At 40.0% G+C, this 25,116-nt stretch overlaps 5 protein-coding genes across 6 annotated transcripts; 2 read left to right on the forward strand and 3 right to left on the reverse strand.

The window, feature by feature from the left end:
- Positions 1-2,927: 2,927 nt before the first annotated feature.
- Positions 2,928-6,388, forward strand: LOC102309252 (eukaryotic translation initiation factor 4E-binding protein 2). Its single transcript, XM_005916315.3, has 3 exons — positions 2,928-3,393; positions 5,482-5,670; positions 5,841-6,388. Exons 1-3 carry the CDS (start codon positions 3,258-3,260, stop codon positions 5,870-5,872), a joined length of 357 nt encoding a protein of 118 aa, XP_005916377.1. The 5' UTR covers positions 2,928-3,257; the 3' UTR covers positions 5,873-6,388.
- A 2,817-nt stretch (positions 6,389-9,205) lies between these two features.
- Positions 9,206-11,392, reverse strand: spaw (southpaw). Its single transcript, XM_005916316.3, has 3 exons — positions 10,811-11,392; positions 9,605-10,428; positions 9,206-9,507 (listed from the first exon to the last, which is right to left on the reverse strand). The coding sequence occupies exons 1-3, from the start codon at positions 11,076-11,078 to the stop codon at positions 9,355-9,357; spliced, it is 1,245 nt and encodes a 414-aa protein (XP_005916378.1). The 5' UTR covers positions 11,079-11,392; the 3' UTR covers positions 9,206-9,354.
- A 135-nt stretch (positions 11,393-11,527) lies between these two features.
- Positions 11,528-15,229, reverse strand: dguok (deoxyguanosine kinase). The gene is made up of 7 exons (XM_005916317.3): positions 14,629-15,229; positions 14,430-14,539; positions 14,137-14,336; positions 13,890-14,037; positions 13,692-13,807; positions 12,164-12,263; positions 11,528-11,945 (listed from the first exon to the last, which is right to left on the reverse strand). Exons 1-7 carry the CDS (start codon positions 14,876-14,878, stop codon positions 11,919-11,921), a joined length of 951 nt encoding a protein of 316 aa, XP_005916379.1. The 5' UTR covers positions 14,879-15,229; the 3' UTR covers positions 11,528-11,918.
- Positions 15,230-17,031: 1,802 nt separating this feature from the next.
- On the reverse strand, positions 17,032-20,957 carry tcn2 (transcobalamin II). 2 transcript variants are annotated; one of them, XM_042218413.1, is made up of 11 exons: positions 20,850-20,957; positions 20,491-20,558; positions 19,868-20,057; positions 19,597-19,766; positions 19,157-19,309; positions 18,588-18,711; positions 18,539-18,557; positions 18,234-18,408; positions 17,964-18,144; positions 17,769-17,887; positions 17,032-17,674 (listed from the first exon to the last, which is right to left on the reverse strand). In XM_042218413.1, the coding sequence occupies exons 2-11, from the start codon at positions 20,546-20,548 to the stop codon at positions 17,613-17,615; spliced, it is 1,251 nt and encodes a 416-aa protein (XP_042074347.1). In that variant the 5' UTR covers positions 20,549-20,558; positions 20,850-20,957; the 3' UTR covers positions 17,032-17,612. The 2 variants fall into 2 exon arrangements, with proteins under 2 accessions (XP_042074347.1, XP_005916381.1); XM_005916319.3 differs by having other exon boundaries at positions 18,539-18,711.
- A 113-nt stretch (positions 20,958-21,070) lies between these two features.
- ccdc117 (coiled-coil domain containing 117) lies at positions 21,071-24,871 on the forward strand. Its single transcript, XM_005916318.3, has 5 exons — positions 21,071-21,958; positions 22,093-22,143; positions 22,243-22,512; positions 23,529-23,672; positions 24,024-24,871. The coding sequence occupies exons 1-5, from the start codon at positions 21,816-21,818 to the stop codon at positions 24,256-24,258; spliced, it is 843 nt and encodes a 280-aa protein (XP_005916380.1). The 5' UTR covers positions 21,071-21,815; the 3' UTR covers positions 24,259-24,871.
- The last annotated feature ends 245 nt before the right edge of the window (positions 24,872-25,116 follow it).

Consider the following 25,116-nt stretch of genomic DNA (forward strand, 5'->3'; position numbering starts at 1 on the left):
GTGTGTGTGTGTGTGTGTGTGTGTGTGTGTGTGTGTGAGCGAGAGAGTGACAGAGGAGGGAGGATTTTAGGATCACAGCTTGCGTTCTTCCTGATCTTTCAGCTTTATTCTACTTCTCACTTTACTCAGAAATGATGTCAGTACATTAGCGTCCTGCATTTTATCCTTTTGCCTCTCTAGAAAAGAAAACTTTAAGTATACTGGTGTGGCTCCATGCCAGCCATTGCATCTGCAAAGTGCCCGCTGTTTGTTTTTGTTACTCATCTGGGAATGTAGGTGTGTTCAGCCTGTTTTTAAACCTTAATAACATTCATATGCACCTTGAAAGAAATCCTGAGTGTGTTTTGCGTGTGTGCGAGTGTGTGAGCGCGTGGTGTGATTTAAATATCACATACTCAGTCCTGGATATTGGGACAAGTTAAAGTTGTGATAATATCACAGGAAGTAATATTGCAAATGGACAAAGACTATATGTGTAATTCTAAATCACATATTTTTAAAGGTTTATTTACCTCAATAAGTGTGCCATCTCACATTATATCAATAACCAATACATGCATTTCTTTCAAATGTTGCGTCAGACATTGAATGCTTTTATTATAGACAAATATGTAAGTCACAAAAATGTTGCAATAAGCACCCATAAATAAGTGTTTAGTATGGCTTCTCACAGCCATGAGATGATGAATGTAAAGTCTTGGTATACTGTGAGTCTTGTTATGACGTAGTCATCCGTGTTGGCTCTATACTTCAGTAGATAATAGGGTATTCACTCTGTTGTTTCAGCTCAATGTCTGCTGTTGATTATCATAAATATGACTTCATTCTCATTTCATCACAAACATGCACAGATGGTGGTAGATTTTAAAGAGCGAAGCCTCGAATTTTTAAAAAAAATTTTTTTGACATGTTAACAAATATCCCTTCATGAGGTATTATTGTTATTTTATTAGCTTAATAAAGGTCAGATGTAAAAAAAAAAAAAAGTTGTGCCCCCTTATATCAATCACAGCATATGATTTGCTCTTTAAGGGCTCATATGTTTAGATTGTTTTCTGCTGATGTCAGGCTCAGAGCCAGATGGGAACTGGTTAAAGAAGATAGACGGAGTTATGGGGGAGGCTTGGTGGCTTCGAAGGCTAGTCTTCAAGAGGACATGCATTTTCCCTCAACACAGCCCACCCCCTGACATTTTTATGCCCTTTTACCAAATATGAGACTGAGCCAATCTTAAGACTTCCACGTGGTGACCGTTTGGACGTGGTCAGACGGGAGTCCGACTAAGTGAGAGCGAGAGAGAGTTGAGGTTACATCAGAAAAAAAGCACTGCACTGAGGGACTACTGAGATGATGCCATGCACCAAGTTCATGCAAAAATATTAACTGTTGCAAAAACTAGAGAACACATGTATATTCCTTTAGAATGGATTGAAGACATTATTAATGCAATAGCATATTACTCAATACTAAGGAATGCAACTGCGCACATGCACAGAAAATGTTTTTAACATAAAAGGCTATATATATATATATGAGATATATGAAAATATATATATAAATATATATATTTATTTAGAATGCTATGCACCCTTACTTGTCAACTGGGATTCTAGTTATGTTATGGATGTACTTTTAGCATCATACAGCTGTAGCTACCAAGAGACTGTTGAGTTCTGGGTAATGCCTGCAAAATGGGGATAAATAGGGTTCTTGTGGGTATTTTAACTTGTTTTGTCTGCTTTTTTATTGTTATGGAGAGTCAATCATGGATTTAAAATATGTAAAAGCCTTTTAATCCAATCAAATCCGAAGACATCTACTGACAATTTACTCTGTACACCAGCTCAACATTTACAAAATTAATAAAGAAATGAAATGTCTTTGTGTATATTGTGTGTGATTTTCTGTGTGGCACGTCATCCATGACAGTCATCACAAAGTCAGTTTTATAAACATGCTGAAATTTCAGGTGTGTAGCTGTGCATGCTGTATGAAGATGATCTTGACTTGCTGGATCTTTACAAAGAACAAAAAAAAGGGAGGAAGGGAAGATGCTCATTTGAAACGCCACAGAGGAAGTAAAGTAAACGAACAAATGGAAGCAACACTTACACCGGCTTGTGGAAACAATTTTATAAATCTTTTTTTTTCTCTTTTTGTGACACATCACATATGTTTTAAAATCTCCCAGTATGTATTAGAGTTGATTTTGACATTTGATGATCACGTTTGAGGCTTGTAGAGGATCGGTTCTGCAACTTCCTGATCTTAGGTTCCTCAAACCTTTAAGCTAAAGGTTTAAATTTTAAGGCTTCTCGGTTGTGGAATCATCTGCTAACACCTTTTCTTCTCATTAAAAAATAAGAAAAAATGCATTTACTTCGGAATTGTCCTTCAATCCCGCAATTTAGCAAAGAAACAATTTTGCAGGAATAATAGTATTTTTTCACAAACAAGGTGATTCCCATTATTATTATTTACTTTGGGCATCTATTCCTGAAGACCGCTTTATTGATTTCCACGCTCATTAGCTCATCAGAACTGCGCAACATCTATTTTAGTCTCATATAAAACATTTCCATGCATGTTTGCACGTGTTTCAATAAATCAGTACACGTATTTCCATTTTTTCAAGTAAAATATAGAAGAGAAGCGAAAAAGAAATGAGCGCTGGCCCAGGAATTGCACAGGACAGTATGTATGTTATCATCTTATTAATGTGTCTATTGTCTGTAAATAATGCTGTTCGACTTGTTTTGAAAAAACACCTTTTTTAAAAACAAAAAACAAAAAAAAAACGTCTTATTATGTTGTTTTTATTATGACAGTTATAGCCGGTGAAGTTTTGAACATCGCAGAGTGCGCAGTCCTTTAGTGCCAGCAGGGGGCGCAGTTGGCTGTTTTTTGTGCACCTCTGGAGCCTTCTCTCCTGCAGCCTGCTGTGTTGTTTTGTGTGCATGTTGAGGCAGGCAGAGTGAGAGCGGAGGAACGTGTACTCAGGTCCTTTTAAACAAAGATCCTGGACACTAGTTCGTGTGTGTGAGTGCTTGATGTAATGTGACTGTTTTAGGTCCAGCCTTCCACTGTTTGCACTTATGAAAACGAGGTATTTATATTTATTTATCCGACAGTAGTCATTTAGTTGAGTCAAAGCCATACCCGAAACCCCGGCTCGGCGTGGCTTTATAAAACCAAGACTTTGTGCTTGTTTGATGTTAATTAGTTAGTTAGTATTAGTTTATTGTAGTTGGGAGAAGATGTCCACCGATTGCCAGAAGACCACCGCTAAGGCCATCCCGTCGATCAGGAGGGTGACGATCAACGACGCGGAGCACATGCCCCACGACTACTCCACCACCCCGGGAGGGACTCTGTTCAGCACGACCCCCGGCGGTACGCAGTGTTGCTATTTGTCATATTCATTCAAGAGTGCCGAGGAGATCTGCTCTGACTCCCGGACACACATGACTTGTACTCTTATCCACTTTGGAGCCGCTCTCTCTGTCTGCAGCTTAGGCTAACTCCATGAGGTCTGCTGTAGCTCTGCTAAGCTAACCGCTAAAGCTAGCGAGCAAGTGTTTACTTGAAAAGAGGAAATGCAAAGAAATGCGGACTCTGAAGTAATGAAGGAACAGGTTGTTTAGACATGACGGTCTTAATTAAGATAGTGAGAGTCTGTCTGTAGCTTAGCTGCAGTCTAAAGTTTGGGTTCAACGCACTGCTGTCACACGGTCAGCCAGCAGAGCTGCTCCACCTTTGGTTTACTGTAGAGATCATTTAAATTCCTCTAGAGGTCCCTGCTTCTGAGGGCTGTCCACCTAAACCTGCTGCAGACACGAGGTTTAACTCAGTAAAAGTAATCTAAAGGTTAGAGTAACACTGTGTAATTACACTAAAAGGTGTCACTTCATCCTTTTTCCAGGGTTTTTTGCCTCACAGTGTTAATAACTACCTTATAAAAGTAACACTGGGTCATTATTAAACGGATATAACTATTTTTAAAAACCAGTATCAAACTGCTGCGATGATTTATTTTCATATTGTGATGTATTCCCTTAATTGGTCAGGACACATTTCTTTTAAGGGAGATTATAAAGAATAGTATAGTAAAAATATATTATATCAATGCAGGTAGCATATTTAGCAAAAACGTTTTTTTTAATATAGCACATTTCATTACATGTAACCTCAATGTGGTTAACAAAGATATTATTATATATATATTTCTACACTTCATATATAATAAGGTATTAGCACTAATGTTTCTGGCATATTACAGGTATTGTAAGCACACAGGTGGTGTGCAAGCATACGTTGTGGTGTACAAAAAGTGACAGCGTGCAGTGAGCTATGTTTAGTCTGGTTCAGTACATGTGGATCTGACTCAAGTGGATGAGTTAAAGAGTCTGATAGCAGCAGACAGCAAGATTAAATAAATCATTTGCTGAAAAAAAGAAGACACAATCATACCTGTGCAGGTTTATGAGGCTTTATGGCAGTGAAAACAGCATAAACAAAACAACAGCACCTGTTAAGTGTAAGCCCAGGTAAATAAAGAGGATTCTGAATATGTGCACAGTTGTAGTTGATCTCAGATCAGCAGGCAGCTTGTTCCAAAGAGCAGGACCCCAGTAATGAGAGCAACCTCAGACTGAGGTCTGACTCTAGGAATAGTTACAAGATCTGCACCAGATGAGCAGGGCATGAACCGGTGAGAGACTTGTGAGATAAAGAAGGATTTAAAAAGCAATTCTATATTGTACTGGAAGCCAATGAAGTGATTTCAGTACTGGGTAATGTGGTCAGATTTCTGTGTAGCTGTAAGGAATCTGGTTGAATGACCTGAAGCTGTCATGTTGATGATTTGGGCAGTCCTGAAAATAGAGAACTTGTTAGGCGAATGTGCAAATATAACATACTGCCTTAAAAAGGGCACATGTTCCTTTTGCACCAAATGTTAAAACTGTGTTTATTAACTGTACACTTTGCTGCTCACAAAGCTTTTCGTCACGAAGCTTTTCTTCAAGTTTAGTTGCGTTAAATCAGAAAGTAAGTCAGTTGGTTCGTTATCACAACTGGAAGCCATCACATCACTGCCAAGGAGTGTGTGTGTGTTGTGTTCATTCAGACTGGCTCATTGTGCGACAGTATACACAATATACAACAGCTGAAGCGTTGCAGATCATAACAACAGCCGTAAGAGAGCAGCAGCACAATTAGTAATAACATTGCCACATATATGCTGCAACGTCCTTCTAGTTACTGCGTGAAGATCAGGTACAGACAGCAAGATTTTGAAGAAATGCCTGTTTTCATATTGTAATCACGTCTATCGTGGCGCACAGGTCAAGTTAAAATACAGGAATTTGATGAAGCAGCTAATCCCAGTCAGTGCGAGTGTGGCCTCAGTGCTCTGTTTGATCTCTCAATGCTGCGCATCTGATAATCATCCTTCATTTTTCCCACCTGCGAACACAAAAGGTACCAGGATCATCTACGAACGCAAGTTCCTGCTGGACTGTCGCAGTTCTCCGTTGGCCAGGACCCCTCCTGCCAACCTGCCAGTCATTCCAGGAGTGACCAGCCCTGCCTCCAAGGACACCAGCAAGAACACTCAAAATGGAGAACTACTGAACAACAACACCGCTGCTCCGAACAGTAGCGCTGCTGGTATGTTCACACCTATACACACATCACAGGATGGATGTTGCACTTAAAGTCCATCCATCTATTTTCTGCATTATGATGTAGAACCCATGCAAGCAATACAGCAATGAAGCCTACAAATCATCATCCATCTCCACCCTACATTTATTGTTTACTTATTTTTCTTTTCAAAGGTGATGACGCACAGTTTGAAATGGACATCTAGGTGAAGCCCAACAAAGTGCTGTGAAGACAGGGGTACCGTCTCCTCCCCTACCACCACCTACTCCATGTAGACAGAGGATCTTATCTCTGACGGCCTCATTTTTTGGATCTGTAATTACACTTTTACTGTCTGCCTCAAGGTTTCGGCCTGGTTTGTGTGTAACAAAAAGTGTGCCTTCAGGTAGTGGCTGCGAGTTTAAAACGAACACTGAGAAGTGCTTAACACCAACAATGCCTCATCGCTCGGTAATAAAACAAGTCAGTGAAAATGAGAATCGAATTGTCCGAATTTCTAACCATTCCAGAACGGGTTTCACTCGATGTGCTTTTATTTCAGTGCATTTCGCACAACCACTCTTTAGATACGGTCTTCCAGTATTGCTCTCATAAACGAGCGCTTCACCTGAAGTGTAAAGAATGTAAAACAGAAATTTGTTGATGACATTTTGAATCAGATATTTCGCTATTTTAGGGTGATTTTAAAAAAGAAATTAAAGCAAACACCATTCAGACTTTATCTCTGCGTCATGTGTTCACTGAGTCTTTCTGTCAAATCCGTTGTTTGTTTTTTTTAACTTGAATGGCGCCATCTGAACTTAAATAATGCTTTTGTTTCGTGTCAGCGGTTTAGATGTTTAAGTGAAAAGCTAATGTACATTTCAAAGTGACAAGTCTTGCAGCCTGCTGCACCTCCTGCGTCGCTCTGGTTCAGAGGAATTCCACGTGGAGCTCGCAGGAGGCTGATAACCTCAGTCAGTGGGCTGTTTACAGAGAGGTCAATATGCAACTGTACAACACATCAGGCAGGAACTCCTTCCTTCCATTCAACATTTACGATTCCACTTCTGTCACTGGCTCACTTCACTGTGAAGTGCTTATGAATAAAAGTGCCGGAATAGATGGTGTTTCACTGAACTTCTCATTGTTTGATCTAAAAGATGTTTCACATTTTTAAAATCTTGCATCCAGTAATGTGCGAAGTTTAAAGCCAACACTCATTTCTTTAAGTTTTGATTCCAGACTTTCTTATAACGTTTTAAAATGCTCTTGAACAAAGAACCAGTTTTAATTTGTGTCTTTTGGCACTTTGTTAAAAGCTTTTGTTACTAAAACAGATTTCAGTTGTCTCGATGAAAAATCCCAAAGATAACAGTTTAACAGCCTGTGTTAACATTGTATTTTTTGCACCAACAAAGTTATTCCAAAAGAGCTGAAAATTTAGCCCTAAAAAAATTTTTTTTTTACAACAAATAAACAGTATCTGAAAGTAATGTTCCCAAGAAATAGATAATCTAGCAAAAACCTGACGCAGAGATGTATCTGACCCTGCAGTTAATCCATCTACCGTCCACTGAAGCCTCATCGGGAATGATCTCAGCGGAAGGCGGCTGTGAAGAAGCCATTATTTAAGAAGGGAAGTGGAGGAAAGGCTGTGGTACAAGAAGTGGACTGAAGATCAGTGTCAACAGGGGTGACAGAGTGATAAATACAGATTTCTTGGTTCAAATCGTCATCACTGTGTACAAAGGAGGACAGGAGAGTCCAACACTGAGTGTCTACAGCCATCTGTGAAACAGGGTGGAGGCTCTGTCATGGGTTTTGGAGTTATGTGTGGTGTTGGAAATCTCATCAAAACTGAAATCATTCTGAACACAGAAAAGTCCTGTCAGATTTTTTTGATACATTATGGAGTAAAATCAATGCCATATAGAGAAACACACTGTGATACACAATCAGTCACTGACTGACCACAGAGCCCAGACCTCAATAAAACTGAAGCAGTGTGGGATCTCGACAGAGAATATAAAAGAAGAGCTTTGAATGTCTTTCAAGAAGCCTGGAGAAATATTCCTGAAGACTACTTAAAGAAATAACAAGAAAGCTGCCAAAAAGGGTTCAGGCTGTGTCAAAGAATAAAGGTGCTCATAACAAATATTGACTTTCAAATTCGTTAGAATCCATTTTTTTGCTGCTGGATTTTTATGTGTGTTTGCATGTAGCCTTAATGCAAAAATCACTGCAACTGTTTCCCACTGTCCTCGCCAAATATGAAGAAATAAGGGGTGGTGCAAGACTTTTGCACAGTGCTGTAGCAATGAAACACTCTTTCGTTATGAATACTCTTGCATGTGCGGAACTGCACAAATGCGTTTCTACTTTCAGCCTGTGGTGTAAGCGGCTCTGTAGAGAATCATCATTAGAATAAATATAAATAAAGCTCAAATCATTGAGTGGATTAAAAATGGATGCGCTCCGGGTTCATTTGTAGTGAGTGCAAACAAAAGGTCCTGATTGCAAAACTTACCTCTGCAAAAAAAAAAAAAAAACAGGAAAGAAAAGAAAAGAAAAACACGTGGACAAATCCTGAAATACTACTCTGTCTGGTCTCGTCTTGGGTGGATGTGTGGATTGAATAGTTTCAGCTGATCACTTCCAGTCCGGCCTGTCTTTCCTCCACAGTAGCGTCACCCTTCAGGTGCAGTCTTTCCACTCCCTCCCATGAATGATCTCCTTGTCACCTCAGCTTCCTGGCTGTCCAACCCCCTCCTCACCAGGATAAACAAGTAGTACTACTGCCTTTTCTCACCCACCGGTCCATCCTTCAGTGTGGTTTGTGTTGTTCCACCCAGCGTGCCCGGCCAGGGAGGACGACGCTAATGACCTCTGATGATGTGTGCACTTTAACAGGACCAAGATGTGGATTGGGGAGGTGAGAAAGGCCAATATACTAAGTTGCTGGCTGCTAGCAACGGATTAAGAGGTGGATGCACATTCTGCCTTTTATTTGTTAACCCAAACAAATCTGTCATCCGAGGAACATTAAGAACAAAGTGTGCCCGTTTAGCTGTGTAGTAGCTACACAGCTAAACGGGCACACTTTGTTGGGAGATTTAATGGAAGTGGCAACAAATGAAATGCTATTTAAAGCTTGCACCAGATAAACTGGTGGTGCTGATATATATTTGTTTAATTTTTACAAATAAATTAGGCGTGATTTATTTTTAACTAAATAAATACATTTTCATTTAACTTTGAATTAGGAAAAAAAACCTTTGTGACTGTGTATGAGCCTTTTTTAATGTTTAATAAAGGGTTTGTTAAAAAATGTTCACCTTATAAATAAAAATATATACGAACGGGTGAAGAAAAATATTTTAAAACAACATAAAACAGCACACTTCCGTCAAAATAAAAAAAATTTAATATACGTTTCATATTTTATGTACAGAATTTACATGATAATGCATAAATAACACAAAAGATAGAAAAACATTAGTTTATCACCCAGTATGGATGCAATATATATACTTTGAGTCATTTCATCTCAATAACATTGATATTTTAGTATTCACTTATACATCGAAGCAATTAAAAAAAACATCTGAGTTAAAGTTTATGGTCGGTTAATGTTCAGTTAATAGACCACAAACAAAGCAGGTTTGTGTGTTTAGGTGTAAGCTGGGGTGGTGATGGGTTGGGGCTTCAGTGGCACCCGCAATCCTCAACAATCATGTCCTCGTGATGCCGCAGAGTCAAATCATCGCTCTCAAAGTACAGCATGGAGAGGGGGCTGAGGCGCGTTGGCACGCAGGACGGGCAGGTCACTCTTTCTGGGTGGTGATGTTTCAAGAGGCTCTGAAAATGAAATAATTTACATGAATAAATGAGCAACTATAGGATTTTTTATTTTGAGGTTTAGAAATAGTTCAGTGAAACTCTTTAATCTGCTTACCTGCATGTATGCATGGTTGGTGGGACTGAAAGACTCGTCCAGGGGTGTAGGGCACTCTCCCTCACAGCGATATGCGTTGTAGCGCTTCGGATGCACAATCCACTCATCCCAGCCGATGTGGTCAAAGTCCACCCACATGTCTACCTTTCGGCACAGCGGTCTCTGGACCTGCTCTGCTGCTGTTGCTGCTGATGGTGCTGGAGCCACAGTAGGTGCAAGTACACCAGCTACTCGCATTCTTTCCATTCTGTTCCTTTTGTGGCGCCGACTTTGAATGTCGCTGCCCTCTTTGTCCATGGACACATACTTGGAGTTCTCCACAGTGTGAATGAGACTGTACGCTGCATGGCCCTCCTTATGTTTGGAGAAGATCACCATCATGACCTGGTTTGTGGTTGGATGGCGGATTTTTCTCTGCCTCAGTCCTAAAGTTGTGAACAGAGACTTTCTGGTTTTCTCCACTCCATCCCCAGCACCACTCCCATACTGAGTCTCAGGCTCTCCCGAAGCCTCTCGGCTCTGCACTTCGTCTCCCTGGTATAGCCAGTATTTTAAAAGACTGGTCACATTGAACACCTTCCAGGAGGACTTTGTGCTGCTGGGCGATGTGCCAAAGCTCCCTAAGAAAAGACGCTCCTCCTGGCACGATGCGTCATCCAGGTCACAGCTCTGCTTCCGGGAGTGATATAAATCCACAGTGGCACGCTCAGAGGCAGAGAAAGCTGGTAGTCTGATCTGCAGCTCTGCCAGCTGGACAAGCTCACTGGTAGAGATGGATGACATGTCAAATGTGATGGTCCACTTTTCGCCCTCTTGATGGCAGCCTGAAAATGAGACACGCAAGTGAAACTTCAGATTGACACACTGCAGTCTGGGATGAATCTGGACAAACCAGATCTGTGGACAAATGTCAAAACACTGGAGTGAGAGGGTGAACAGGACAGGATGTGTATTGGACCCCCCTGTGCAAGGACGTCTGAGGGCTAATATACAACCTCCCCACATAAAACAGGGCAAGCCTTTAAAGTTCGAATAAGCACTTTGACACTTGCTGGGTCGTAAAAGGGAGGGTCTGATAGCACAAACAATCGACCAGTCAATGAGCTCCTGGAGGATTCAGTGCACAGAGAAACCAACTCATACATTAAATAGCAAATTTAACAACCAATGAGCAACATGAAAAACATAATTCAGCTGTTTACTCACCTCTGGCCATCAGGCTTTTGACAGAATCAAAACTGTGCACTGACAGGCTGTCGCTTTGTGCAGTAACATCGCTGACAGCTACCGATGAGGAGGAATCAGCACTTCTGAAGGAGCGATACAGCTGGATCATATACAGAGGGTATCCTCTGCGATGATCGGTTGACAGATTTCTGAATGCCAAACTGCTCTCGAGTCCCGTGTGATATCTGTGGCCCTGGGCAGAAGAAACCACTCCAAAAGCACAGATGAAGACTATGAGGACTTCCATTTCAGCTGAAACTCACAAAGTGAACACCGGAATGAGAAGAGAGAGAAGCAGAGATCTCCTCCTTTACTCCAGCTGCTCTCAGGCTCAAATGATGCTCTGAGCAGACGGAGCTCCAGGCAGGCCTTTTATAGCCGCCAGCTGCCCTTTGATGACCCCTGGCCACTCCAGGCATCCGAACAGCCCCTCTGATCATCAGAACACATCAGAGGGCCAGAAAAAACAGAAGAAGAAAGCATTTATCCAAGGTCATTGTCCCATCAAATGAACTGTTCTTTCAGAAATCAATTTAAAAACAATTAAAATCTTGCACAGCAACTCGCACCTTTCTATTTCCTTAATGCAAATAAAGTTTATAAGAATAAAATGACTAATATAAAATGACAACTCAATGTTGAAATGTAAAAACATGTTTTATTTATTAACAAGCTGCAAGAAACATTTGTCTTAATTGCTTCCAACGAGTTAGGATTATAAATATGTTTATAAAATAGCACACAGACACACACTGTGTGATTTCAGTTCTAGTACGGATTAGTTTATAATTTATAGAAGCTGTAAAAATGTGCTGACTCAGAGAGACAGCTCCAAAGACATAAACAGTAAACTACAGTTTAAGAGGTAACGTTCATAACTGCAAAGTGTGTTTCAAAAGTAACCAGGAAACAATAGTACAAGGTTTTAAAGTAACACATTCATATCCAAAAAAAATGTCAGGGTTTCACATCATATGGTCCGGAAGCTCATCAAAAAGAGGTCTGTGTATTAATTTATATAAAGACTTTATATGGAGGTCTGACTGGTTTCATCTGTTTCCCACTGTGCTGCTGCTGATGGCTCCTCTCATAAAGCATCAAAGAAGTTCTTCACCTGTGGACAAACAGGCATACTAGGATCACAGCATATCAGAAACACATTAAACATCATCCATACAAAAACATGTCAGCTGACTGGCTCAAACACCCTCACATGCCCCACCCCAGGGTGGAAGATTGTGATTCACAACATCAGAGCAGTGCCCTCGTGTGGTTAACTCTGGCACAGCACCTTTTAGGAATAAATGCCATTCAGTAGGTATTCAAGCACACCTTTGTGATAAACTGTTCCTGCACCTCTGGGTCACTCTTAAATTCCACGCTGGCATCAAGTTTTAAGACGGGTATCTGCTTCAGCTTCTCAAAATGGATTCTGAAAGGAGAGAACAAAGCTGTATTATTATGACATTAACAGCAGACCACACACTGCTGCACCGTCAGCTGTTCACAGCAAACAGCTGCAAGGAACCTGAACACAAGCACTGTGCCACCACCAGAAAGTTTAGACCAGCTAGATATCACTACTTTGTGTAGCTTCTCTTTTTTACTTGTAAGCATAATGGAGAGGGAGACTAACGGGATAGCGGGCTATCTCCAGCTTAAAGTCAGAGTTCTCAGTATCACAAAGGCGAGTCTCTTTTTACCTGGCTACATCGCCATGCTAACCTACACTGAGCACATACCACATTCAGAGTTTCTCATTAAAATCACCTGGAAGTGCCACAATTTTCACTTATTTGTTTCTTTGCAGCTTTGAGTGCAATGCAGAGTGCTGGGGGAACATGTTTTACCTTAGTAACAAGGTGGAGCTAACTGTGCATGACAACTGGTAACTGGATGCAAGTATTCTGTTGGTCATGCAGAAAATGTATAAAGGTCTTTACGCTTGACTCTAATTTACTTTTGCAGCTAATAGAACGCAGGACATGTTTATTTAATAGACCAAATTAACTTCACCTTATGTTCCAGAGCTCTAATGTGTCTTTTGTTCCATTTTTCTCCCCTCACCTCTTGTGGGAGATGACTGTGCTTCCCTGAGCCTGGTTGTGCCAGAGATTTCTTCCTGTTAAAAGGAAGTTTTTTCTTTCCACCATCACCAAGTGCCTGCTCATAGTCTCATTGTTGAAATTTTCTCTCTATTATTGTAGGGTCTTTACCTTACAATACAAAGTGCCTCAAGACAACTGTTGTGATTTGGCATTATATTATAATTATTATTATATTAAAATAACTGAATGATCACCTTAAAAACAAGAGTGCCCTCAGCATTAAAATATATCTATTAACTCATATTAAAAAATAAAAAATTCTTAACACTGTGTTAATTCACCAGATTAACGATTTTCTGCAGCATTAAAGTCTTGTCTTATTTGTCACAGTGTTGCATTTTACTGTTATTTTTGTAACACTATTTTATGAATATCATCTGATAACATCCGTGATTGGAGTAAGTGCCACTTATAGGGCTCTTTCTGTGTGGAAGAGGAGTCACATGATGCCTGAAACAGCCTGGCTTTGTTGAACTTCTTTCGTAGTACACCCCTCTGGTTAGGCGTGCGCCATAAATTACAATGGCAATAAATCACATAATCCAGAAAATCTGGGGTTAAACCTTAAATTATGTCACCAAGCCCCAGGCCCTTCTTCATTGTACAGTTCACCCCCGGTATTTGCAGGGTTGAGACCCCCTGTAAAAAGGCTTATAAGACCAAATATACCTTAAAGTATCACCCCAAAACAGCCAACAGCACTGGAAAAAGTCAAAAGATAATCAGAGCTGTGTAATCTTATTCTCACTCACTCAGTCGTTTTCTCAACCAGCCACCTCTCATGTTGAGAGTGCAACTTATCCAGATAATCCAGCTTCACGCCCTCCTCTTCTGCTCTTCCCCGACGCTGCAGGCGCTCCATGCATTTCTAAAAGACATGCAAAACTGTTTGTGTGACACTAAATTACCTTCCACTCAGAGCACAAAATACTGAATTTCATGTGCCATACCTCTGGTGGGGCGCTGAGGTAAATTATGCCCTCTAGCTCCACCTGGTGTCCAAACTGCTCCACCAGGAGGGAATGCCAGTCCTGGTAGACAGCCCATTCTGTAGTGTTGATACATCCCAGCTCAAACATGTTCAGAGCAAAGATATATCTGAGAAAACATAATACAGGAGAATTAATTTCCATTATATCCTTGTCAAAATTTTGCTTAGTTTGTTGAAAATACTTCTGGTAAATGTGACTCACTCACCTATCGCTGTAGACTGAACGCTCATACACCTGGACAGGTGTTCCCTTTGACTGGAGGAGGCGTGCAGGTGGAGGCTGCAGCTGTGTTCTGAGCCGGCTCATGCAGGAATACGTTTGGAACGTGTATGACCAGCGCTGAGGGTCCTGGTACATCATCTGCAGCAGGTTGCTGACTGTGGTCTGTGGGGGCACACCTTGGCCCTGTCAAAGACACGAGCAGACAAATGTAAGCTGCATCATCCTGCCTTCCTTTAATTTGTGTAACAAAAAAGATGAAGATGTGAATATACCCACCTTTGAGGTCTCACTCTCAATGTTCTGCCACTTGCTGACAGGTTCTGCCACCACCTCCCAGTCTGCACAAGCTGACTGCAGGAGTTTCGCAAAGGTCGATTTTCCAACAGCTGTTATTAAAAAGCAGGTAATGCAGGAGATCAGCACAGAGACATACAACAGGAGATTCGTCTAACTGGGACAATCTGTAAACTCTTACCGATGTTGCCCTCGATAGAAACTCTCCTCACCCGAGCTTTTGCATCCGCAGCTGAACCTGACAGACACCTCGAAGAAAATAAAGTGGGGCTTCCTCTCTTATTTGCCATAGCTCTCAGTACGGCTGTGTATCCACCTCTCATCAGGGAGTCAGAGCTCTTCCACTGGATGCATGTCAATCTTCTGACCTGTGTGAAACCTGCTCGCTGATTATATATGCTGAACAGAGCGTACCGACAAGGCGCAGACATCCCGACAGGTAGTACAACTATACCGGAAAATCACATTAACCCGCAGGTCATTCGGTGGGTAAATGAGTTACAGAACCTGTTATGAAAGTTTGCATCAAGTTAAGAAAGATGTTAGCTGGAAGCCCCACGTGAGGTAAGCTCGAGGAGCGTTCATCAGTAACCACAGGAGAGCTAATGTTATAGCGGTGTGGATGCTAACACCGCTATAATGTTGAATTAATGGTCAACGTCCGTTTAATTCGGGTAAGGAGAAAAAAAAAACAAAAACGACTATTACCGGCTCAAAACACATGTACCTATTTTACACATGCTACAAACAGTAGCGTTAGCAACGAAAACCACTTCCGGCTCACGTTGTGTACTTTCGCAATAAAAGCCTTTCAATATTTTGCTTACCATAAACAACGAGGTTTGTGTAAACTGACAGCACAGTTTGAGGTGGTGACTACTTATAAATGCATATGGATTATATATATATATATATATATATATATATATATATATATATATATATATATATATAGTTATATATATATTATATAGTATATATATATATATATAGTATATATATATAATATATATTATATATATATATATATAGTATATATATATATATATTATATATATATATATAGTTTTATATATATATATATAGTTATATATATAGTTATATAGTTATATATATATATATTTAATATATATATATATAATAGATATATAACATAATATATTATATGTATATATATATATATAATATATATATATATATATATATATATATATAGTTATATATATATATATATATATATATATATATATGTATATATATATAGTTATATATATATATATATAATATATATATATATATATATATATATATATATATATATATATATATATATATATATATATATTATATATATATATATATATATATATATATAGTTATATATATATAATATATATTATATATATATATATTTGTTATTATATATTAAATGAGTATATAAATGTACATTCTCTTGTGACAACGCGAGTGTTTATTTATTTATTTATTCTTTATTTATTTTTCACACAGTGAAATTTTCATACGCATTTCAACCTCGGTGCTTAGCGTTTTTTGGGGGGTTTGGGTTTTTTTGGGCGGTGGGGGTACTTACATTCGTCATGTTTGTGAGGTTTGTTTTTATTTTAAATATGTATATTGTAGGTTTTCTTAGTTTTCTGTTTACATGTACTGAGAGATTTGCACTGGTGTAATCTCGCTAAATGGCCAAGAAATTCCCAGTTTACGAGATTTAAGTTTAAGTTTCCTGTCCAGTTAGCGTAATCCGGTAGTTTGTATTCAGCGTGTCTACAATAAAGTAAAACAAACAATTAAAAATAAATAAATAAATCAAAATTAAATATAATTATAAAATAAATAAACTATCCTGTGTTCGTGTGCCTTTGTAGAAAAACTTGTTTGAGTTCATCAGCACAGGGTATGAGGGCGCCAGCATTAAACTCAAACTAAACAAAGATGGTTACATTGGTCTCGATGCATGTATAGGCTATTAAAAGGGAGAGTGTTTCACTAAACCTGATAATGCATTTTTAAATGGACTCCATCAAAACACATCACTTGCTGACAAACAGCATGCTGATTGCTGCGGAAATCAAAGATAACCTGAAACACAAACAAAAGTCACTTCTTTAATTTTCTTGAACGCCTGTCAGAAATTCTTACCGTCCCATAGTGTTGCAAAGCACCATTTCTTTACGCAAAAACGCCTTAAATATATTAAACACTCAACGTAATGGCATTGATTTTTCACGTTGTTGTCACGTTTCAGGACCACGGACAGCACGTGCTTCTGCGTTCGAAAATTAGCTCGTCGCCTCTAATCAGCAGATATTAGTGAGCGTCGCACCTTCCCATCACACGCAGACGACTCCACTAGCTTTCTTAGTAAATTTGGCCCATACGCTACAATATATGATGTGCATATGGCCGTAAACTGTAATATAATGATTTTTATATGCAGCCAATGCATGTGGCAAAGGGTCCTCAACCAATCTTTAATAAATAGATACAAACTTTCCTATAAATTATTTTTGCCAGATGAATATGAAAGATGCCATTTTCAACCTTAGTGCACTGACACATCTACTCCAGCCATGTTAACAAAGATTCATGGCACCTGTTTATTAGTGCAAACAACCTAGCCTGTAAGACAATAATTTACCTCAGCAGTCAGCACGCAGTAACGCAGTGTGAAAGCTTGGCGCTAAACACGCACTACATTTTTTTTTTATTCTGCATTTTTATTATTTTATTTTTATTCAAACTACATACTTTTGAAAAGCCATCCAAAAAAATAGAAAATAAATAAATTCAGATGAGCTGTCACTGGTTTATACTGTTTGTAACAATATAAAAAGCATACAAATAGATTGTCCTAAAAAAAAAGTCTTCAAAAGAGCATAATCACAAGTCATTTTATTTGACATTTCGTAGTAATTATATTATAATCATAAAAACGTTTTCCAAAGTAAAAATATTCAACACAAACTTTGTTGAAATAGCTCTTAATTACACTTTTGTTCAATCTTCATATCTACTTAAAATGCAAACATTCTGTTAAGTAATTGTGGGATTTATTGATATATGATGCCAAGAGACAACTTAGGTGTAATCATTAGTTCATAAAGATTAAAGTGCTGATCATCTAATCACTGATTGACTGGAACATCAGTAGCTCGTGTTTCTGATGGTGATCCTTTGAGCCGCCTCGATCTTGAAATCACCGACACCTGACAGAGAGACACAGTGAAAGCAGATCAACGAAATCCTCGTTTGTGCGTCACAGTCTAAAGTGTGTTTGCATGCATGTGTGTGTCTACTCACCCTCAGTGAGTGCAGTGTCATCTGAGGAGAGGTGCCAGTATCTGCGGTCACTTTGCCTGGCCTGCTCTCCATTCACCACACTTAAGAAAGGTCCCCACAGGCTGGACTCCTTCTCAAACCTGCCACACAGCATCGTCAGAGACTACTCACTGCAGCCAATCACGCGCAAGGTAAAATACAATTGCATGAACTCACGTGAAGCCAACATTTTCCTCCTTGAGCAGTTCAAGAGCCTCTAGCAGGGAGCTGCCCTTTGGCACACGCACCGAGTAAAGTGCTGCCGCTCCGCTGGATGTCACCACTTCCACCATCACATTCACCTTGACCTGGTTTGGTGAAACCACTACAGGATCTAAGGGCTCAAGCACCAGAGTGTCTGCAGGAAGGTACACATATAACAATGTTAGAGTGGCAACAGACACAACCTAAAGTGGCCAAAGAGGGTAGAAATGATGGTGCACATACTATCCTCAGTGAGGCACTCCTTGCTTTTAACTGCCATGTAGGATGTTTGCTGGAGAGCAGGCAGAGTCTGAGAGATGGCCATGGGGTTGTGGTATGCGTTGCTTCTAGCAGCTGTCCTCATGGCCTCCATTGAGGCGGCACACTCTGCAACCTCACTGCCCATTGCTAACAGGGCCTTGAACACATCAAATAAACACACTTCAGCTGCAAAGATATTGCTCTGTAGAAGTCTCTGGAGAGAGAGAGAGAGAGAGAGAGAGAGAGAGAGAGAGAGAGAGAGAGAGAGAGAGAGAGAGGATCCTTACTTGAACTGCAAGGCCTGTGCTGAATTCATTACCAATATGACCATCAGCCCTGTGGGAGGCTAGAAGCTTCTGCTTGATCTTGCTAAGAGCGGTGTCCAGCCCAGCAGCGTTTTGCATGTGAGAACCAGAGTCCTTCACACACTGGAGTGCCATTCCAGCCATGGCATACGTATCTGAGGAGAAAAATTGGATAAAATATTAGCACAACTGCATCATTACAGCTGTATTCAAAGCTAAAATACAAAGTGAAAAGCTTTTAGCATTTTCACAGCATACTAATGTAGATGTTTAGTGAAAGCTAAGCTAGCACTACAAGAGGTAACCGCTTTGCCAGAGCAAACTGTGGCATAGACAAAGAACTGAAAGCTAAACTGTATGTAGAGCTTCCTGTTAAATATCCATCAGGTGGCCTCAGCTTCAAACTCAGTGGATTTTGATCTGAAATATAACACGGCAGTGAATATATGTTTACGCCATCATGTGTCATCGTGTCATCAGCGGTAAACTAAATTATCCTAAACCCATGATTGTTAGTAGGTAATAGCAGGGTGACTCCTGCATCATTATTTCACCTTTATGTTAACAGCTAAAGACACCATTAAGGCATGTTTCACCCACCCACACTCTCAGACTCTCCATGTTTGAACTGCTTATGTTCTGCTGCTTTGATGAGCTTGTTGGTCACATGGTTGTTGACCCTGATGCCGCTCACACAGAGAGCGAGCACACCCAGGGAGTACTGGTAATAGTTGGTCAAAGGGCGGTGGCTGACTGAATGCAGGAGAGAAGAAGCAAATTAAACCAAATTACACTGAACCACAACTTCACAGCAATGTTTGAGAAATTATGAGGCATTTCAGTCTGGATGAAATTAGACAGAAAGTTACTCTATCCCTGCTAAATTCACAAACTATGAAATATGACCCCCGTCCTCTACATTAGGTAAACTCTGGTCAGATACTGTAGCACATCAAAGAGGAGAGGATTGCTGAAAAAAAATTTATGACAACCATTGCCCTTCAGAAACTAAAAATCAAACAAACAAACAAAAACCTTACAGGCAATGTGCTCTTTCTCCAGCTCCATCTGGTTCTTCAGGTGTGTCAGCAGTGCTTCACTCCTCTCGTTTACAGTGAAGGTGACCGTGTTGAGATCATAGCAGGAGGACTTTAAAGCCAGGTTGTAGAGCGCCAGCACACCAGTCACAGGCTGACTGTTAGAGAGAGAGCTGAGAGGAGGAAAAAAGGCTCAGTAGAGAATATTGGGGAGAAAGAGGACTTCATAGAAAGTGTTTAAGTGTGCATAAATGTGTGTTGTGTGTGTGTGTACCTTTGAATGTCATTGTGCAATTCATTTTTTAGTCTGTTGAGGTGTTCGCTCTCCTTGGCCAGGTTGTGGTTATTGGAAAGGCGTAATGCCAAGTGGACACTGGGGTTAGGAAGTCCCTCCTGGCTCTCCAGAGAGCGAAGGAGATTCTTGTTGAGTGAAAGCAGCAGCTCAGTGTTGGAGCCTTCTGTATCTGGAATTTAACTTTATAGGTTTAAAAAAAAGTCACCCGACACAAACAAAACCTATAAGTATCTCTGCTCTGCTGCTGTTGACATTTACATGAACTTTTGAAAGTGTTGCAAAACCATAGCTGCTGCATCAGCAGGACTAATTTACAGAATCATCACTACTGCGTTCAACACCCTCAGCAGATCAAGGCCAAAGAGGAGCCACATTCACTGTTAATCCTACACAACTAAGTAAACAAGTAACACAATGTATCACTCACATTCATTAAATACGCAATTGCAATATCTGTGAATGTCCAGACTCGTCAGTAAGTGTATTTGCAAACTGGGTTGCCTCAGAGTTAGTGCAGCTTTAGGAAGTTTAGTATAGTTAAGTTTTCTTTTCTTTTTTTAAATTAATTTGTAAAGAGGTCTTTTTAAAGTCGGCCTACTTACCACATGGTTTGGTAGAGGCAAAACCAATCAGTGCTGAGATTATCACCAAAGTTATCATTCTGGATAACCTGCAGGTTAAAACATACAAAAATCAGGCACACAGAAAATGAATCAATTCGGCTAAACAGTTAAAGTTAAAAACAAAAACAGTAAAAGTAAAACAGATATACAGTCACTGCGGGTGATAAAAATGCAAGGATCTTTGAGGAAGGCATTTACAAGTAATAGAAAATAAATATAAAAATAACTAATTTATAGTGACATGGATTGTGTGCCAGCATCACAGCAGACAATAAGTATCACATGATTATAAAATCAAAGCGTTGTTTTGACATATCCTGTAAACAGTAGCGTGTTACCTCCACGGATCGTCCAAAGTGAAAAATCACAGCCGAGTGACGAGACGAGCTGGGACAACAGCTTCTAGTGTTTCATTGTCACATGACTGGTCATTTGCAATCATAACGCGAGAGGGTCCCTTTAAACGTCAGCTGACCGGAAATTAAGAAAAAAATCTCTAATATTAAAAAATAAAATGCCAACACCGTCTTATTGTCACTAGAGATCACTTTTACATTTCCCACGACGTTTTTTTTTTGTCGTTTTTTTTCTTTTTCGGAAACTACAGTTTGTAGTACATCCACTGGAACTACATTTCCCACAATCCCACTAAACGTAACATGCGCACTTTCTAGAACCTTGACGACTGTTCTAGCGCGACTCAGTATTCAGAGTAAGGCGCTAACGTCAGTTTGACCCAGCCTGTCATAGAAGAAGTCCACAGAGCACGGTGACAGTTAATTTTGGATCTTTTTCTATTCGACGGGGGTATCATGCGATTAGGTTAGTACGACTTTAGCTCGTAAAAACTATTTTTGTGTGCAAATGGGAACTCTCTAAAGGAGAATAAATAAGCTCTGAACGGAGGCGAGCTAACTAAACACATTTGTCAACAACAAAAACGGCAATGGGGCAGGGCAGCTGCACAACTCGCTCTTTAACGCCAAATATTTTTGCTTAACTTGTGCAGAGTGGCTGTTCAGTGCAGGGATGAGGCTGTCGTGTGTTTACCTCTCATCTATTAATAACACAAAGTTTTATCATTAACATGCTAACGGCAGTAGCGTTATAGCTAGCTAAATAGGAGGCAGCTAGCGCGATGTAAACAAATAACATGTGCGTCATGTAGTTTGTAAAAAAAATAAAAATAAAAAAACCTTTATCGGCTTAACTGACTGGTATCAATACTGATCTTCCAGATCAGAGTCGTTAATAGCTGCTTACTCGCGTAGCTCTTCAAAAATCATTTCATCGATTGGGCCAGCATGCATCACCCTGCGCCCCCAAGCAGTGAGCTGAGCTGCCTGCCAGCCATGTATTCCTTTTCAGGCCCCACAAGCCTTCCCGACTTCGACCTCGGACCTTCAAGTATGATTGAGGATGTACAGACAGCGACAGTCTCTAACAGGTATGTAACTGATGCACAGTGCACTATTTGTTTGTTTGTTTTCACCACATTTGTCAGACACGCTTTGGCTTAATTTGAAATATACTTTTATTTCTGAGCCTGACACAGGCATTTTCTGTGCCTCTATTCCACAGCAACTGGGAGACTAGATGCCTCAGGAAGCACAGGAGGAGAGCAGATGATGAGTAAGTGAGAGATGAATTATTAAAAAAAAAGAATAAAAGCATTTGGTAATGCTTGCCTTAGTCCTACATAAGTGTTAAACTTTATGATTGTTTTATCAGGGGTTGCAGTGCCAAAAAGAGGAGGTTAATGTTTGAGGCAGAAGTTGCTCCTTCAAATTTGAGCACTAGCACAGAGTGTGACTGGTCTGGTGCAAACAGCTGCTCTTCTCAGTCTGCACAGCAAGCCTGTCCTGCGCCTCCACAGTCCTGCACAACATCTAATAACACCACTTTGCCGCAGACCTCTTCTTCCCTGTTCCGACTTGAGACGGAGAGCTCCTGCATGGAGATCGAGGCCGCACAGAGAAAACTTCAGGAGATAGAAGACAGGTATGCAATGTATAACATTTGGGAGAAAAAAAATGAACAAAACACAACTTGTCATTTGTTCACAGCAGCTGTGTTATGGTGTGTATTGTGTCTTTAACCTCTGCATGATAGTTTTATCTTCCTTTGTAAAACGAGTTGATTCTATTGCCAGTTCACCAACCCATATTTGTGATTGGTCAGATGTTGCCAAGCCCTTTCATGTAAACATGCAGGGGAAACATTGGGTTGGCTTAGAGATTTAGCTTCATATGCTTGATTATCCGGATTGCGAATGATGGGTTAAGTGAAACCAGATAATGGAAACATAATCCTGGGTATGTTGTTCAAGTCAAGTCAAGCTGGCTTTATTGCCACTTCAACCATATACAGTTAGTACACAGTGAAGCGAAACAACGTTCCTCCAGGACCAAGGTGCTGCATGCAAAATAAATTTACAACATAAATTAACAGAAAACACTAAACTAGCTAACTAAGAGGCCTAGTTAGCTGGCTAGCAGAGACAAGACAGACTGACCTAACATAAATTACAACATAAATTAACAAAATCTAACTAAGGAAGACTTTTTTTTTTTTTGTTAACAGACAGCAGACAACAAAGTGCACATGCAAATGTGCAAACAAGAGCAACAAAGTGACAGTGTGACAAAAAAACACAATGTACATGCCCCGAAGCAGGTTTTGGTATGTAGAATAAGTAACCATAGTGATGTAACCCAGTAAAAAGTTCTGAAATCTGAGTTTTGAGGTCAATCCTGAACGTACCTCTGTAAGCACAGGCCTCTGTTTATAATGTGCATACAATGTATATGTCAGGCCCCACAGACCACCCTTCAGACTGTTTTGTATTTTTACTTATGTATTTACATTGTCAAGAACAATGTAAATGCATAACATTTCCATTTATATCATTTAAAGTGGGTTTTTTCTGAAATCTGGCATTCAGTGTTGGTGAAGAGTTTGGGGGTTACATCACAAGAAAGAGTGACAACCCACAATGTACTATTGATGTATCACAGAATAACACTGGAGGACGATGAGGATGAAGATCTGGATGTAGAGCCAGCTCCGAGACGCCCGGTGCTGGTGATGTCTGACAGTTTGAAGAAGGGCCTGCGGCAGGGCATCAGTGACATCCTCCCCCACACAGTAGCCCAGTCTGTGTATGTTTATTTTGTTATTGGAACATTTAATGGTGATTTTTAAGTAATAAATAGAAATGGATATATCCTTTATTGTGCCTCATTGGGGAAATTCAGGTGTTCTAGCAGCAAAGCGACAGGCAGATGGAGCATGCAGATTCACACAAAAGTTAAGAATATAAAAAGCAAGAAATAGACTGTACAGGGAAATTTACAACATAAGGAAAAAACAAAAAAATATGAGTAATGATGTGAGACGGACTCCAAATATTGTTTTCAACTGGCAAGAGTTTCTTGATTAAGAAGTCTGCGCAGTTGCACTCCTTTAGGGATACTAATATTTGTGTCACCTTCGTCTTTCTCACACTTTAGGAGCCGTTCCTGTATGGAGCTGGTGCTATGGCGGCCACCAGAAGATCCCTTCAGTCAGAGACTTAAGGACTCATTACAAAAACAGCGCAAACAACAGACTGTGTGTCGGCAGACTCCAACTCCATGTCCATCTCCCAGTCCCCTTAACACCTCAAGTCCACCAGCAGACACACACTCTCCTCTGCACAGTTTCTCTGTGGCCCACAACTCTGGAGAGGAGGAAATGGAAATGTAATAGTGTTTCTCCACAAAGTGATGCCAAAGTGAAAGACTGGAGACTCGTAGCAAAGTAAAAAGATTGAAAAAGACATGGAACAACTTCAGGCTGGTCAGTTTGTCTTTATAAAGATATTGTGAAGTTTTGAACAGTTTGTGAAGCGCATCATTTTCTTGGCAGTAATTTATGTTTTGTGACTTTAATCCCATTTGATCTTGTAACATAATAACTGACATAATCTCCAAGGTCTGTCAGCAAGTAGCCTTACATAATACTTCGCAGTATTGATGTTTCCCGTAAGAACTGAAACGACTTTTACGTTGCCAAAGCCTGGCCAGCACTACGCTGATGTGTTGTAAATATGATTATATTTCTTAAACATCAGCGTGGAGCATCACATTTGCTTGTGGCATGCCTTCCTGCTTGTAGTAATACTTCTGGCGGAGAGATAATCTCTATTGCTTAGCAAGTATGCCATTAGGGGAGCTTGGAGGAATTTATAAAGTCATGGAAATGCAGATTTTTATGGTTTGACTGTATTTTCATATGCACATGACCAGAACTTCAGCTAGCCATTGGGTGCTATAAACTTTATATTTGTTTTTTAATAAATGTACAGTTTTCATGTGTATATTCTGCCCAGTTTTCATTGGATGAAAGTGCTTGAATCAGGCAAGTTTGTGTGTGTGAACATGGCTTATAGTAAAATGTGCTATAATACTGTAAGTACCAATCCATTTACCATGCATGCATACTGTAAATGGAGCTCTACCCAAATATTTGGATAGTTGTTTGTATTTGGTTTGACTCTTACAATAGTGATCATCATACTTCACACCCTTTCCAAATTCAGCCATATTTTTGAACCCTTCAGAT

This window comes from Haplochromis burtoni, unplaced genomic scaffold, assembly GCF_018398535.1.
Source record: "Haplochromis burtoni strain Fernald_Lab_line unplaced genomic scaffold, NCSU_Asbu1 Contig_18, whole genome shotgun sequence".
In the NCBI taxonomy this organism is placed as follows: domain Eukaryota; kingdom Metazoa; phylum Chordata; class Actinopteri; order Cichliformes; family Cichlidae; genus Haplochromis; species Haplochromis burtoni.